Below are 13,709 nucleotides of genomic sequence, written 5' to 3' on the forward strand. Positions count from 1 at the left end.
TAAAGGTCAGGAACCCCATTACATCATTGGTAGGCAGCAGGAACAATCTCAATGGAAAATCCTGGTGGCGTAAAAGCCATTTTGGGAATCCCGTTGGAGTCTCCTCCTCCCCCTCCGGCCTTCCAGCCTGCCAAAAATGGGGGTGAAAAGTGTGACCCCCCCCCCCCCCCCCCCCCCCCCCCCCCCCGCCGCCATGTCTTATTTAATTTCTCGTTTCATATTGTATGCTTCTGCTGAGGGTAATTATTGAGCTGTCAGCTTCTGGTGATTTTATGGAATCACAGAATGCAATCGTGGAATGGCCACAGCACAGAAAGATGCTATTCAGCTTGTTGTGCCTGTGCCAGCTCTCTAAAATCAAGAACATTTCAGCTATCCCACTTCCACACCTTTTCCCCGTAGCCCTGCAAATTGTTTCTCTTCAGGTACTTATCCAGTTCCCTCAGTGAATCTGCCTCCAACGCACTCTCAAGTGATGCTTTCTAGATCCTAACAACTTGTTGCCTAGTAGCATAGAACATACAGTGCGGAAGGAGGCCATTCGGCCCATCGAGTCTGCACCGACCCACTTGAGCCCTCACTTCCACCCTATCCCCGTAACCTAATAACCCCTCCTAACCTTTTTGGACACCAAGGGGAATTTAGCGTGGCCAATCCACCGAACGTGCACGTCTTTGGACTGTGGGAGGAAACCGGAGCACCCGGAGGAAACCCACACAGACACGGGGAGAACGTGCAGACTCCACACAGATAGTGACCCAGCAGGGAATCGAACCTGTGACCCTGGCGCTGTGAAGCCACAGTGCTAACCACTGTGCTACTGTGCTGCCCTCGACATTTTCCTCATCTCCCTATTTTTTTCTTTTCCACTTTAGAATATTGTCCTCTGGTTCTCTACCTTCCATGTGTAGACCCCTCATGATTTTGAGTACCGTTATCAAATCGCCTCTCAACCTTTTCTTCTCAAAGCAGGAGAACAACACTAGCTTTTCCAGCCTATCTTCTTCATTAAAATTCTTCATCCCTGGAATCATTCTTGTAAATCTTTTCTGCACATCCTTTCTAAAGTGTGGTGCCCAGAATTATATGCAATGCTTCAGTTGAGGCCAGTCTAGTATTTTATAAATACTCACCTTAATTTCCACGGCAATTACGTATCATGTAGCAAACATGATTACTTTGAACACCTTTAATAAATTATAGAAGATAACTCTGATATTAAGCTTAAAGTAACCCTTTAAAAAATAAACCTGCAGCAGTACTCATTTCCTGCGAATGGCGCTGTTGAGCTACTCACTACAGATCAATGATACAAGAGTGCCACTTTCAGACACTCAGTGGTATTGCATGTTTGATATTACCCACATGATAGCAAAATGATTCACCACAAGTAAGGTCAATTGGTCAACCTTAATTCATCAATTTAAAAATACACCAAAGTCCTTCTATTAAATTATCCAATTGTTTCATAAATTGATTCCAAGGTTTTCACCTTCACTAGTCTGTCTGGAAGGAGGTATATTCCAAATGTTGGTTATCTAAGACTCGAACAAGTGACAGTGTCAGCCTGAAGCTGCAGCAGCCTCAGGAATCTATAAACTCAGGAATCCATAAATGGGAAAGAGCGAGTGTTTGCAATTCAGGCACGGTGGCAGGAAATTAGACTGAGGGTGTTACCTTCTAAGGTGGTGGGGAGGAGCTTTAGGTATCTGGGGATCCAGGTGGCTAAGGATTGGGGACAGCTTCTCAAGTTAAATCTGGGCAAAATGGGAGGCATGGTAGTGTAAGACAAGGACATGGAACTTAGTACATGGGTAATTAGGAAATAGGGCGGGAGTAGTAGGGGACGTTGTTTTTAGTTTTTTTGCATGCGCCGGCCCGCGCGGTTGTTTTAGGAATGTTAAAGTGTTAAACTGTAAAAATTACAAATGCTTCAATAAAATATTTTCTAAGAAAAAAAGGAATCCATAAACTCTCGTAAAGTGCTGATAAACCATGTCAGCCTTTTTATTTAATTTTAATATCTTGTAATTGAAACGGCCTTTTATACTTTTACTAAATCTTCCATTTGACAGGGAAAGCAATAAAAACAGAAAATTCTGGAAATACTCAGCAGGCCTGGCAGCATCTTTGAAGATAAATATTTAATGTTTCAAGTCAATGACTTTACATCAGAACTGCTGAAGGTTACCGACTTGAAATATTTGGTGCGATTAAACGGAAATGTTTCGAAATGTCATTTCAGGCTGGTTTGGCTGGAAGTTTTCATCAGCTCTGTTGGCGAGTTCCCCATCGCTATCTAACAACACTTAGTCACTTTTTCAGGCCCTGGGGAATTTTTCCCCAGGCTAGCCCACACAGAATTTTTTCCATCACTGGGGGGGCTGAACTCGCTCACCAGACTGGCTCATCAGAGATCAGTCCGCCGTTTTGAAAGGGTGCGCCAATCTCCAAGTGTGCTTGAGGGTACCCCAGACAAGTCACAAGCAGTTCTGTGGATTCCTTGCTGGACATGGAACACCGAACACAACATGGTACCAGAGTGCTGAAGATTTGAAGGTGAAAAACGGCAGTGACGAAGTTAAAATTTGGTGGAAGAACTGACCTGGCGAACTGTGACCATTGGCGACTTGTGCAATAGGAGGATGGAGCTAGAGATGGAAGGTATAAAGGGACTCCACCAGCTTTAATTCATGGGTAACGTAGAAAAAAGTTGGCGTGCTTTTAAGCAGCAATTCAGATTCTATATTGTAGCCCTTGGCCTGCAGGCACAGCCTGATGAAAGGCTCATTGCATTGCTGTTCGCGGCAGCAGGTCCTCAAGCAACAGAACCATATACTTTTGCCTGTGGCAGCGAAGAGCAGAACAAGAGCGACAATGAAGCATTAAAGTACTTTGCTCGGTATTGCTCTATGAAAAATAATGAAGCATGTGTACGTGACATAGTTAGTACGCGTACCCAGAAAGAGCTTCAACCAGAAAGCCATATTAAGATGTGTCATGCGAGTAAGATGGCTGCACAGCAAAACAGCGCACACAGCTTGAAGGATTTTGGTGGCAACATTGAGGAAGACGCCACGCCATTAGTGCTGTGATGCACGTCATGAAGAAACATGGTCTCAGTGCGGGCGCCATTTTAAGCAGCCAACACTAGCCACCAACTTGTGCTAGAAATGTGGCAATCGACATAGCCCACGGCAATGTCCGGCCTATGAAAGAGTTTGTTTCAAGTGGGCCGTGTTGGTCATTTTGGGAAACAATTTTTTGTACGTCCGATAGTGGGCCAAAGTAGATCAGTCGAGCAGATAGAGTCGATAAATGCAGTTCAGAAGATGGACCATTCCAGTGATGCTGAACAACATGATGATAAAGTGCAAACCTCACACGGAAGCGAAGGCAAACCTCCTCAGTTTGGGTGAGCTGCACTGCTTGCGGGTGACACCGAAAGTCGTAACCCTGCCAATGACGCTGGTCGACTACAGTGGAAATGAGTTTGAGACATTGGGGAAAGTGTCTTCGAAGCTTGGGTGCGCAATAAAAGACATATTGTGCCGTTCTCCATTGTGAACACGAAACGTGAGTCCACCCTAGGAGCAGATGTGTGGGAGGCCGTGAACATAGCTGAGCGACTGTTTGTCCCAGAAGACGGGTGGCCAGCTGAATGCCACGGATCCATAGAATAGAAGATATCATAGTGTACACATTTGATGAGGATTCAGAAAAAATCCAGGCGGATGACGACAAATCCGACAAGAGACGGAAGGGCCAGCAAGCATTCTGCAATTTTGGTTAACAGTCTTCAAGAAGGTGCATGTGCTCAGTGGCATGATACAGAAGCATGATGACCCCACATTAAAGCATCTACAGGATGTGAATGTTAAATGTTCAGAACATGAGAAGCCAAGGAGCTTCACTTTGGAGTTTAAGTTTAAGCCCAATGAATATTTCACAAACAAGGTGATTATGAAAGCATACCAGATTGATTCACGGCCTGACAAGCTTGAATCTTCATTCTTTGATCAGCCTGAAATCATGGGGGTGCACAGGCTGTAAGATCGACTGGAGGGAGGGCAAAAATGTCACAGTGAAAACAATTAATACTAAATCGAAGCACAAAGGTCGAAGCACTCACAGGACAGTTACAATAACTGTACCAAATGAATAATCCTTTAATTTCTTCAGTTCTGAAGATCCACAGCATGGAATGTGAAGCAAAAGTTCGACATCAAAACTCAATGCTGACTTTGAACTTGGCTGCCTCCTGCGCGAACCAATAATTCCGCGTGCAATGTTGTATTTTACAGGAAAAATTATTGCAAACTATGCTGAATCCGACGATGAGCACTACGAATATATATATGGTGACTTTGATGGAGAAAGTAATGGAGTGGAAGGTAAGCCAGATGAAGATCAATATGAAATACTCATAAATCTCTTTCACAGGAGCAAGAATGGACTTAATGAAGTGGCCTAAGAAGCCCTACTCCGGTAGTTTGGAAGGAATGACGAGGTGGTCACGGGGTCGCCTAGACCGCACTGGACACTGAGAAGGTCAGGAACTCTGAGGTGGCACACTCCAAAATGAAAACGGAGATCGCAGTGGCTGATACCTCGAAGGACCAGCTACTGAACAAGTTAGAAACAGACGACATTGTGCCTATCTTAGAGACACGAGCACCAGAGGAACTTGGTGAATCGTTTCAGGTCTCTGAAATGGTTCCCGTACTCGACTCCCTGATCCTTGAGGATACTGAGAATGAGTGGGAAGATATTGATGATGAATACGATAGCATTGATATTGATGAAGATGAGTGGAAAGACATTGATGATGAACACGATGAGACCAGCTCTGATGTTGAAATGGTGACTCTGGGTATGAGTCAGCGAAGGAACGGATGACTATCTCACTGTGTAGCTCGATGGATCAAACACATCGACTCGAGCAAGATCAGACTCAACGCCTGGATCATCACGATCAGAGAGTATCTGCACCTTTATTTCCAGTGATGAGTAGCTATTGAGCATTGCTCCAGCCAGCCAAGAAGGAACAGCACCTGTTGTCGTAGATCCAACCTCCACCCAGGCACCAGAAAGCAAGATGCTCCAACATCAAGTTGAGGCTGCAGAATTGGGCATGGTCACACAAGCCAGTGATGGCACGTCGGTACCTCAGGCTACACCTGAGCATCCGCATACTTCCAAGCACAGGGTGCAGACCAGCACCGAACCAGGGGCTGCCAAGTCCAAACATAACAAGAAACGAATTTGCCACCTAATTGTTAAAACAAGAAGATAGAAGAGGAGAAGGCTGGGAGAGCTAGCTCATCTCACTGTCAAAAGTAAAAGAGAAGAAGGTGAGGTCATGATTGGCACGTTTGAGACAGAAAGCATATAGAGAAGCAGCAAAGAGCGCCGTGGTAAGAAATGAAAAAGAAATACGTTGGTGACGCATGTGTGGCAATCACAGGTGCATGCCTTCCAAAGCCACAGAGTAAAGAGATTACGAAGCAAGAGACCGGCACGTAAACGAGTCTTCGAAAAGGCTGACAATAACCCAAATTATGACAGGGGTGATTCCGTGAGGGAGGCACAATGACTTGTGCGAAAGGGACCGACGCTGACCAGGCATATCATGTTTATGGACAGCCTAGATAAACCTGTTATGATGCACGTTTCTCTCCAACCCAGAGCTGATATCCTGAACCCTGGCACCAAGCAGGCAATTCAGAGACCCTACTCCCACTTTTGGCTGCAGAGAACTGTGTTTATCCCTCTCACTATACTGTCTCCTGCTAAAACTACATTATTGTTAGCTCACCATGGTTGTATAGCTTCTTGCACCATGGTGCCATGATCAGTTTGCTTATCCATCCCCTAATCCCTACTCTCATCCATACAGGTGGCAAGAACCTCAACCTTATTTTGATGTAAATGACTTTGGGACAAGCTGGGGTTGTAAAAAACATTGCATAAATTAATCTTTTTTCTAATCATAACACAATCACCAGATGTGAAGTATTCACCCATTGACAGTTTGATGTGGAATTCCTTACCTGTCCTCTTTGCTCAGTATGCTGAATGAAGAAAGGCACCATTGTGGTTATCTTCCTTGCCAATCCTGAGGGAATTGAACTCACTCATTTTCATCCCTCTGAAGAAAAGTGCACCAAATTAATAATGATAATCTTTATTATTGTCACAAGTACAATTAACACTGCAATGAAGTTACTGTGAAAAGTCCCTAGTCGCCACACTCCGGCACCTGTTCAGGTACACAGAGGGAGAATTCAGAATGTCCAATTCACCGAACAGAACGTGTTTCGGGACTTGTGGGAGGAAACCAGTGCACCCGGAGGCAACCCGCGCAGACACGGGGAGAACGTGCAGACTCCGCACAGACAGCGACCCAGGCTGGGAATCGAACCTGGGACCCTGGTGCTGTGAAGCAACAGTGCTACCTACTGTGTTACCATGCTGCCCAGATTGCTTACCTTCATAGAAAATGTACAACAATCAGAAATGGTAACCAGTTGCATCTGCCATCTTGCCTGTTCTGTTCCTACATGAAAAAAACATAACTGAGTTGCTGAGTCTGAACCATAAATATCACAGATAGAGAGAGAGGCAGAGCAAGATTTGGGTCACAAAAATAAACAAGCCAAATTTAAAAGGAGAAGCAAAGTAGCTAAAATAAATGATGCAAAAAATAAGATTGATACAAATTTATTCCGAACAAGATAAATATTAATTACCTACAGAACTATTTAATATAAATTAAAGTTATTGCAACACAAAATGACTCAAAACATTGACGGCTTAAATTTTGATTTGATTTTTAAAGAAGGTGATATATATTTTGAAAGACACAGCCATAATTAGCCACGAGAATTCTTCCAATGTCATCAGAGCAAAATGTTTTCGCTGCTATATAAAGTGAGTTTATGACCTGCAGTTTGTGACTAAGTGCACTTTCAAGTAACAAGATATGAGAGGAAACCTTAAAAGCAACACACATATTCAATCAGCCAGCACTCAGCTAATGGGCTGCTGATAAATTAGAGACGAGGGAGTGGAATTGATTTAGATGGGCATTATTTAATTTATTATTTAGATGGGTATTATTTAAGGCACTGAAACAGAAGTACCAGACATGATTTATTTTGACAATTACTGAGTGACTGTATTATTTTCTACCTCTTCACTGCATGGATCTGCCACTACAGAGGAAGGGGTGGGGAATCAGTACAATGCCTCAGCTGATCTCATGTCATACAGCAGTCACCTCATTTTACCAAAGCTTCAGACTCCAAACCCACATCCAATAATACATGCAAAACTCAAAACACTGGGTGCGATTCTCCGGAAAGATTTCGAAGCGTTGTAGCGAGCGAGAATTGCCACAAGCTTCTTGGTGCGAGGCCCAGCGAGGCCGGCAATGCTATTCAGCATTAATTGGTCCACTTAACGAGACCTCACGGGCTTCTCCCTGCAAATGAAGGTTCGCCAGACGATTCACCGGCACCGCGCTCGCCAGTACTTAATCAGCACTTGCTCAACGAACCTCATCCAGCTTGCAAAAATGGAGGAGACCAGCCCCAAGATTCAGCGACGCTGACCTGGGGAGGCTTCTCGACACCGCGGAGGCCAGGAGGGATGTTCTGTTCCCCCGGGGGTCCCGGAGGGTTAGCCATAGGGCAGCCAGTGCTGCCTGAGACGAGGTGGCGACAGCTGTGAGCTCGGGGAGTGTGACCAGGAGGACTGGCATTCAGTGTAGGCAGAAGGCCAATGACCTACACCGGGCAGCATGAATCTGTAGATACCAATGCCCAGAGGAGAGCTCCGAGGATGCCACCGTAATAGTCGCGGCACAGCTGTCATCCCCACCCTCCACCAGTGCAGATACACACACCTCGGTGCGACATGTTCGTGGTCAGGCTTCTGGGGCACAATCTGGTGAGCACCAGACTGCTGCTGATGTACATCAGGTGGAGGCAGGAACCCCCAGGCGAGACAACAATTGGAGGACAGCTAAATCCCAGGACACAGCTGGGTTCCAGCCTGATGCTGAGCCTGTGGAATAGGGTTACCCGGAGCTGATGGAGACGTTAGGGAGTAGCCTGGACATTCAGAGGGAGATGTCAGCGATACTCCAGCAGATCCATAGCCGCTTGGAGGAGTCCTAGAGGTTACAGGTGCAGGAGATGTCGCCAGCAATGAGTGACATTGAGGCCAACACTTATAGGTAGCGACCGAAGTTGAGCCTGGTGCACGATGTCGGCACCATTAGTGAAGGTGTCCAAGGTGTTGTGCAGTCGGTGACGGCCATGGCTGGGTGTCTCAACAGAATGTCTGCCTCGCTGGGGGATGTCACCCAGTACCACGCTGACCTTGATGAGGTTCTACAGGACATCTGCTGCTCTTGAATGGGAATGGCCAAGACACTGCGGAGCTTGTCCCAGTTACTGAGGAGCATTGCCAAAGGCATCGACGTGATGGTGCGGACCATGGGGAACTGCCAGGGCTTGCAGAGCCGTTTGATGCAGGGGCAGCTGGGGTTCGAACCAGCTGCTCCTCTGTCCCAAGGTAAACCCCAGGGCCCTATGGACACCAACCGGGAGTATGGTGCGCTCAGTGCCAACCCAGAACCATCTCATGGAGTGGCGACGGTGGCCATCAGCTCCCCCGAATTCCACCCCTCTAATGAGGCCACATCTCACAATCAGGACACAGGACAGGGCAGCATGGCTGTGTATGTGCCGGCCCCAGAATCCCTAGAGGACGCCCGCCAGGAGCACCTGAGGCCATGGGACGAGGTAAGCAGCTGGATGCCTCCACCTCAGATGTGCATCCTGGGGAGACATCTAGACATAATGGTAGAGCTCGGAAGGCCAAGCACATCGACAATCACTGAGGGCCCCAGCCGACACAATCCCAGCAATCTGTGAGGGTGGGAAATGAGAGTGGGAGTGATGGACCAGGCCACATCCTAAGTGAATCGGGTGAGTATGAGGGCTTCCCCCGTCCTCCGGGCTAGCCGGACCCTCATTGCTGCTGCCTGTCCTGCAACCTCTGCCTGGTCCACAGGTTCCTCCCCAAAGTCGTCCTCCAGCACCTGCTGGTCCGGCGCTGCCTCATCATCCTTATCCTCCTCTTCCCCTCCTCGGTGGCTACATGTTCCTAATCACCAACCTCCAGCATGTCAGCCTACTACTGTGTGAGGTTGTGGAGGGCACAGCAAACCACCATAAAGCGGGCGACCCTCCGGGGACTGTACTACAGTGCACCACCGGAGCGGTCGAGGCATCGGAACCGCGTCTTGAGCAATCCAATGCACCGCTCAATGACAGCCCAAGTGGCAACATGGGCCTCATTGTACCAGGTCTCCACTTCGGTGACTGGTCTCCGTACTGGCCTCATTGGCCAGGTCCTCAGCGGGTTCCCCTTATCTTCAAGAGCCAGCCAGCCATCCTGGGGGGGTCCTCAAAGAGGTCGGGGATGACCAACTGTCCCAGGCTGTAGTTGTCATGGACACTCCCCCGGAAGTGGACACACACGTTTATTATCTTCATCTGGAGGTCCCACACGAGCTGTATGTTGAGGGAATGGGACCCTTTTTGGTTACTTGGACACCCCCAGATGGCCCGATGAGTGCAAGGCAACATGCATGGCATCTATTACGCTCTGGATCTGGGGCATCCCGGCAATGGCGGAGAAACCTGCTGCCGGGGCTTGGTCCATGTTAAAGTTTTCCGCTCAGGCATACAGAGCATCTGTGACCTGTCGAATGCACCTGTGGGCTGTGGCCTGCGAGATATCACACAGGTCCCCCCTCGAGCCCTGGAATGCTCCCGGGGCGCAAACGTTCAGGGTTGCTGTGACCTTGATGGCCACCGGGAGCAGGTGTCTTCCTCCTCCGTGTGGTGCCAATTCCACAAGGACATGGCACAGATGCTGCACCGTCTCCTTGTTGAGGCGGAGCCTCCTGCGGCACAAGTTGTCCATCACCTGTTCAAATGACCAGCAACACCTGTACACCCTGGGTCGTTGTGGGGCTCCCCCTCTGGGTCCCTCCCTGGACTGTTGGGCGGCCAGGTCCTTAGGGTGTGGGGTGGGATCCGGCACATGGGCCATCGCCTTGAGCAGACGCTGCTGCTGCCGTCGTCTCAGGCGTCTGGCCACCCGGCCTAGCAGCAGCACCACAAGGGCAACTTCCGTGTCCAATACCCCTGCCATAACGTTCAATATCTGTAAGGAATTGGGAGAGGGTATTAGAGTGACAAACAGCAATGGCTCCCACCCTGGGACCCTCCAATCTCCCATTGATCCTCCCTGCCCCCACCCAGAACGCCCTGTCCTCGCACACCTAGCCGCAGCGGTCCCCCTCACCGGACCCCTGCACCCTGTACCCTGGACACCCGCTGGTAACATCACCTGGACCGGGTGATGGTCCCATTCCCGTGGTACTCACCCACTCTCCAGCCGTGGACATGTCCTCCTTGCAGCTGGCTGTTCAGATGTTGGCTGCTGCGCTTGTGGTGTTGCCTCCCACAGTGTTCATTCTCAGTGTCCAGAGATCGCGATCTGATTGGGATGCTAGGTTATAATTCTCACATGTCACATGGCCCGCCCACCCACGGGGATCCACTTGGTTTGTGTGCTTACTTATAAACGACTGCCAATTTCTTATTAGCAATAGCCTTCAGCCAAACGGCCAGAGACCTCGGCAGTCAGTGGGGGTTATGGGTGGTCATTGGGGCAGACGGGCAGGGACAAGGGTTGTCCCTGGAATGGGTACACACAATCCAGGGGTTGGCATGTTGGTGCTGCAAGGGGTTGCCCCCCAGCGTCTCCCACCCCCCACCCTCCCATAGCGGCCCATTCCTGCAAAGGGTTCACCATCCCCAGCCAAGGGTCCTCCATCCACAGCCGAGGGTCCCTGCTTCAGCGAGAGCCTAGTGAGGCCGGAGAATCGTGTCCAATGTTCGAAGCAATTCTACAATTGGACAACATTTCCTAAACAATCCTCAGAGAGCTAAAAATTACTCCAACAACCAATTTAAGATTATCAACCAGGTTCATAATATAGCACAAGATACTTGCTAGCAGCCATATAAAGGAATGCACCGAGCCCTGTTCTTTTCATGCAGAAAGAACATGTGCACACATTGCACCTTTTCAACTGAACAAAATAGGTGACAGCTATTCTCTGGTTCCCCCAGGGTAATAGCTTGACCAATCAGAGTCAACCTGCCTGGTTTGAATTTAAACAAAGCTTTGCTGTTAACTGTCAGTCATCAGTTAACTGGTGTATTCTCCATGGCAACATCTCAAGCAATCAGAGTCTACTTGCCAACCAATCAGCCCTCTCTTCTCATGAAGTATAAATTGTTGTTCCCTTTACATTTGGTATTCTTGCAAAGGTTTTGATGAGTGGAAGACAAAAACCTTTGACTTTTTCAGTGATACTCCAGTTCTGTGCTATCAAACAACTGTCTATGTCATATTGCTTTACAACGTAAGCTAACAGCATTGTCAGTTTAGTTCAACGTCACAGAGGAAACTTGCCAAGCTGTCTCCCAACTTTTCAAATGTTTTAACAGGGCACTTTGCACTAAAGCTAGAGTTAGAAAATAATAATTTGCGGAATATGGTGTCAGTGGGAATGCCAGCATAATAATAATATTTTATTGTCACAAGTATGAAGTTAGTGAAAAGCCCCTAGTCGTCACATTCCGGCGCCTGTTTAGGTAAGCCGGTACGGTGTTGCTCATTCTACTGTTAGTGTGATTAACACGCCTCCATTTAAAGGACATGTGCTTAACACTGGTTTGGCTCTGTATCTGTATCTATGCTCAGGAGTCGCCAGGTGCCGTCAGAGACACCGCCACAAGTTATCAAGGTCAAGTTCAAAGCAATAAGTCTTAACACCGATCAGTAAGTCTAAACAATTAGTGTTTATTATAACAGATATAATAAATACTCATTCACACGCTAAAAGACTAATACTTATTTCTACTATTAAACGACTAAATACTTATCTAAGTAGGAACCAGCAAGGTCAGGGGACAAGGCCTTTGTTCCTTTCTGGACTGCACCTTCTGTTCACTAATAGTCGGCAAGAGTATAAGCAATGCCCGGGTCACGTAGCGATCGTTGTTTGGCACTTACTGAAAGATGGCTGATGCTCAACGGCCGGTGATGAAAGACAGGATCTGGAGGCTGGGGTCGGAGTCAGGATGCAACAGATCTGGGCCGGAATCTGGAAGCAACAGACCGAATCATGTGCTTGACCTCCTTTTTATAAGTCCTAGAGGTCCGTGCCCCCTGGGGCGGGCTCTTTCACCTGCTAAGTATCGATTGGGTCTTTCCCAATCGATATCATTCGAATTCCCCTATCCTGGAGTCGTTCCTCGATGGCGGGGGCGGTTCCTAGGGGTCATTGACCTGGGTTCTCTGGCGCCATTCTGGCTGGGTAGCTATAGAAAGTATCAATCGATACTTAAAATGTTTCTATTGTATCTGGGACTGGGCCGGTATCATCTCATTAGTATGCAGATCGCTTTCCTATTTGCACCTTTGGCTGAGTTTCTGCAACTGCCTTAAAAACCGGTTTTGTACGTGCAAAGTGCTACTGCAAGCTGTGTGTCTTTACTATGGCTGTTTTTCCCTGCAGTCACAATTTTGCAGTTCTCCATTTTGTAGACTGGTGTCCATTTTAGAGGGCTACAACGGGAATTGAACCCGTGCTGCTGGCCGTGTTCTGCCTGGGCTTGCGAAATCCTACCAACTGTCCTGGCTTGAGACAATTCACACCTCTTTAACCTGGGATTACCCCTCTCTCTGGATCTGTAAAGACTTAATTATCTGCAAATGCTCGCATTCAAAGTATCGTCTTGCATCTTTGACTTTGTCTATATATATATATATATATATATATGTTTCGGGAACCTACCTCTTCATTCACCTGAGGAAGGAGCAGTGCTCCAAAAGCTAGTGATTTGAAACAAACCTGTTGGACTTTAACCTGGTGTTGTTAGACTTCTTACTGTGATCAATTTAATTCACCTGAAGAAGGAGCCGTGCTCCGAAAGCTCGTGTTTGAAACAAACCTGTTGGACTTTAACCTGGTGTTGTAAGACTTCTTACTGTGCTCACCCCAGTCCAACGCCGGCATCTCCACATCATCAATTTAATTGGCTGAGACAATGAAATACAGTATGCAATGCACATTTTTTCTTAATTTAACAATAATTTGTAGCACTATACAGAAGCTAAACTGTAGCCCGAAAGGCAAGGACAGCATGAGGAGCAGAACAGTCTCCTTTGTTGGAAAGCTTGACCAATACAGAATCACGTGCTGCAGTAGCAGGTCAGACTGGGGAAGGCCCCGCCTTCCAGCAGCTTGATTGACAGGCACGTACCGTGTGATTGGAGAGAGAAACAACGTCAGTGGGTGTGGTTTGCGGGGGGTGAAAGGTCAGGAAGATGGCGGCGCCCTGAGGGAGAGACAAGTTGATTGTGAGAGCCGGTGGCCAGAGAGCGACAGCAGCATTGCCGGTGTGATTCTACCCTCGAGATCGTGGGACGAATAGCGGGAGGATGTTGGGTCGCTTCTGGGCCCGGCTGCCCGCTCTGTCCAGGCCAGTGCTTGGTTCCCAGGCGACGGGAAGGATGGAGTGGAGACGGCGGTACCCTGGAGCAGGTGGGCG

The 13,709-nt window shown here is 48.0% G+C and overlaps 2 protein-coding genes across 2 annotated transcripts in view; one reads left to right on the forward strand and one right to left on the reverse strand.

Annotated features, from left to right (window-relative positions):
• The window catches only part of usp22 (ubiquitin specific peptidase 22), a 171,075-nt gene extending 164,411 nt beyond the window's left edge, over positions 1-6,664 (reverse strand). The window contains exons 1-2 of the mRNA XM_038819881.1: positions 6,492-6,664; positions 6,054-6,151 (exon numbers count right to left, since the gene is read on the reverse strand). Coding sequence (XP_038675809.1) covers positions 6,054-6,095 — 42 coding nt within the window. The 5' untranslated portion in view covers positions 6,096-6,151; positions 6,492-6,664. The remainder of the gene's footprint in view (positions 1-6,053; positions 6,152-6,491) is intronic.
• A 6,799-nt stretch (positions 6,665-13,463) lies between these two features.
• The window catches only part of atpaf2 (ATP synthase mitochondrial F1 complex assembly factor 2), a 34,359-nt gene continuing 34,113 nt past the window's right edge, over positions 13,464-13,709 (forward strand). The window contains exon 1 of the mRNA XM_038820377.1: positions 13,464-13,702. Within this exon, the coding sequence (XP_038676305.1) occupies positions 13,600-13,702 (103 nt within the window). The 5' untranslated portion in view covers positions 13,464-13,599. The remainder of the gene's footprint in view (positions 13,703-13,709) is intronic.

The sequence above is a fragment of the Scyliorhinus canicula genome, chromosome 15 (genome assembly GCF_902713615.1).
Source record: "Scyliorhinus canicula chromosome 15, sScyCan1.1, whole genome shotgun sequence".
Lineage (NCBI taxonomy): Eukaryota > Metazoa > Chordata > Chondrichthyes > Carcharhiniformes > Scyliorhinidae > Scyliorhinus > Scyliorhinus canicula.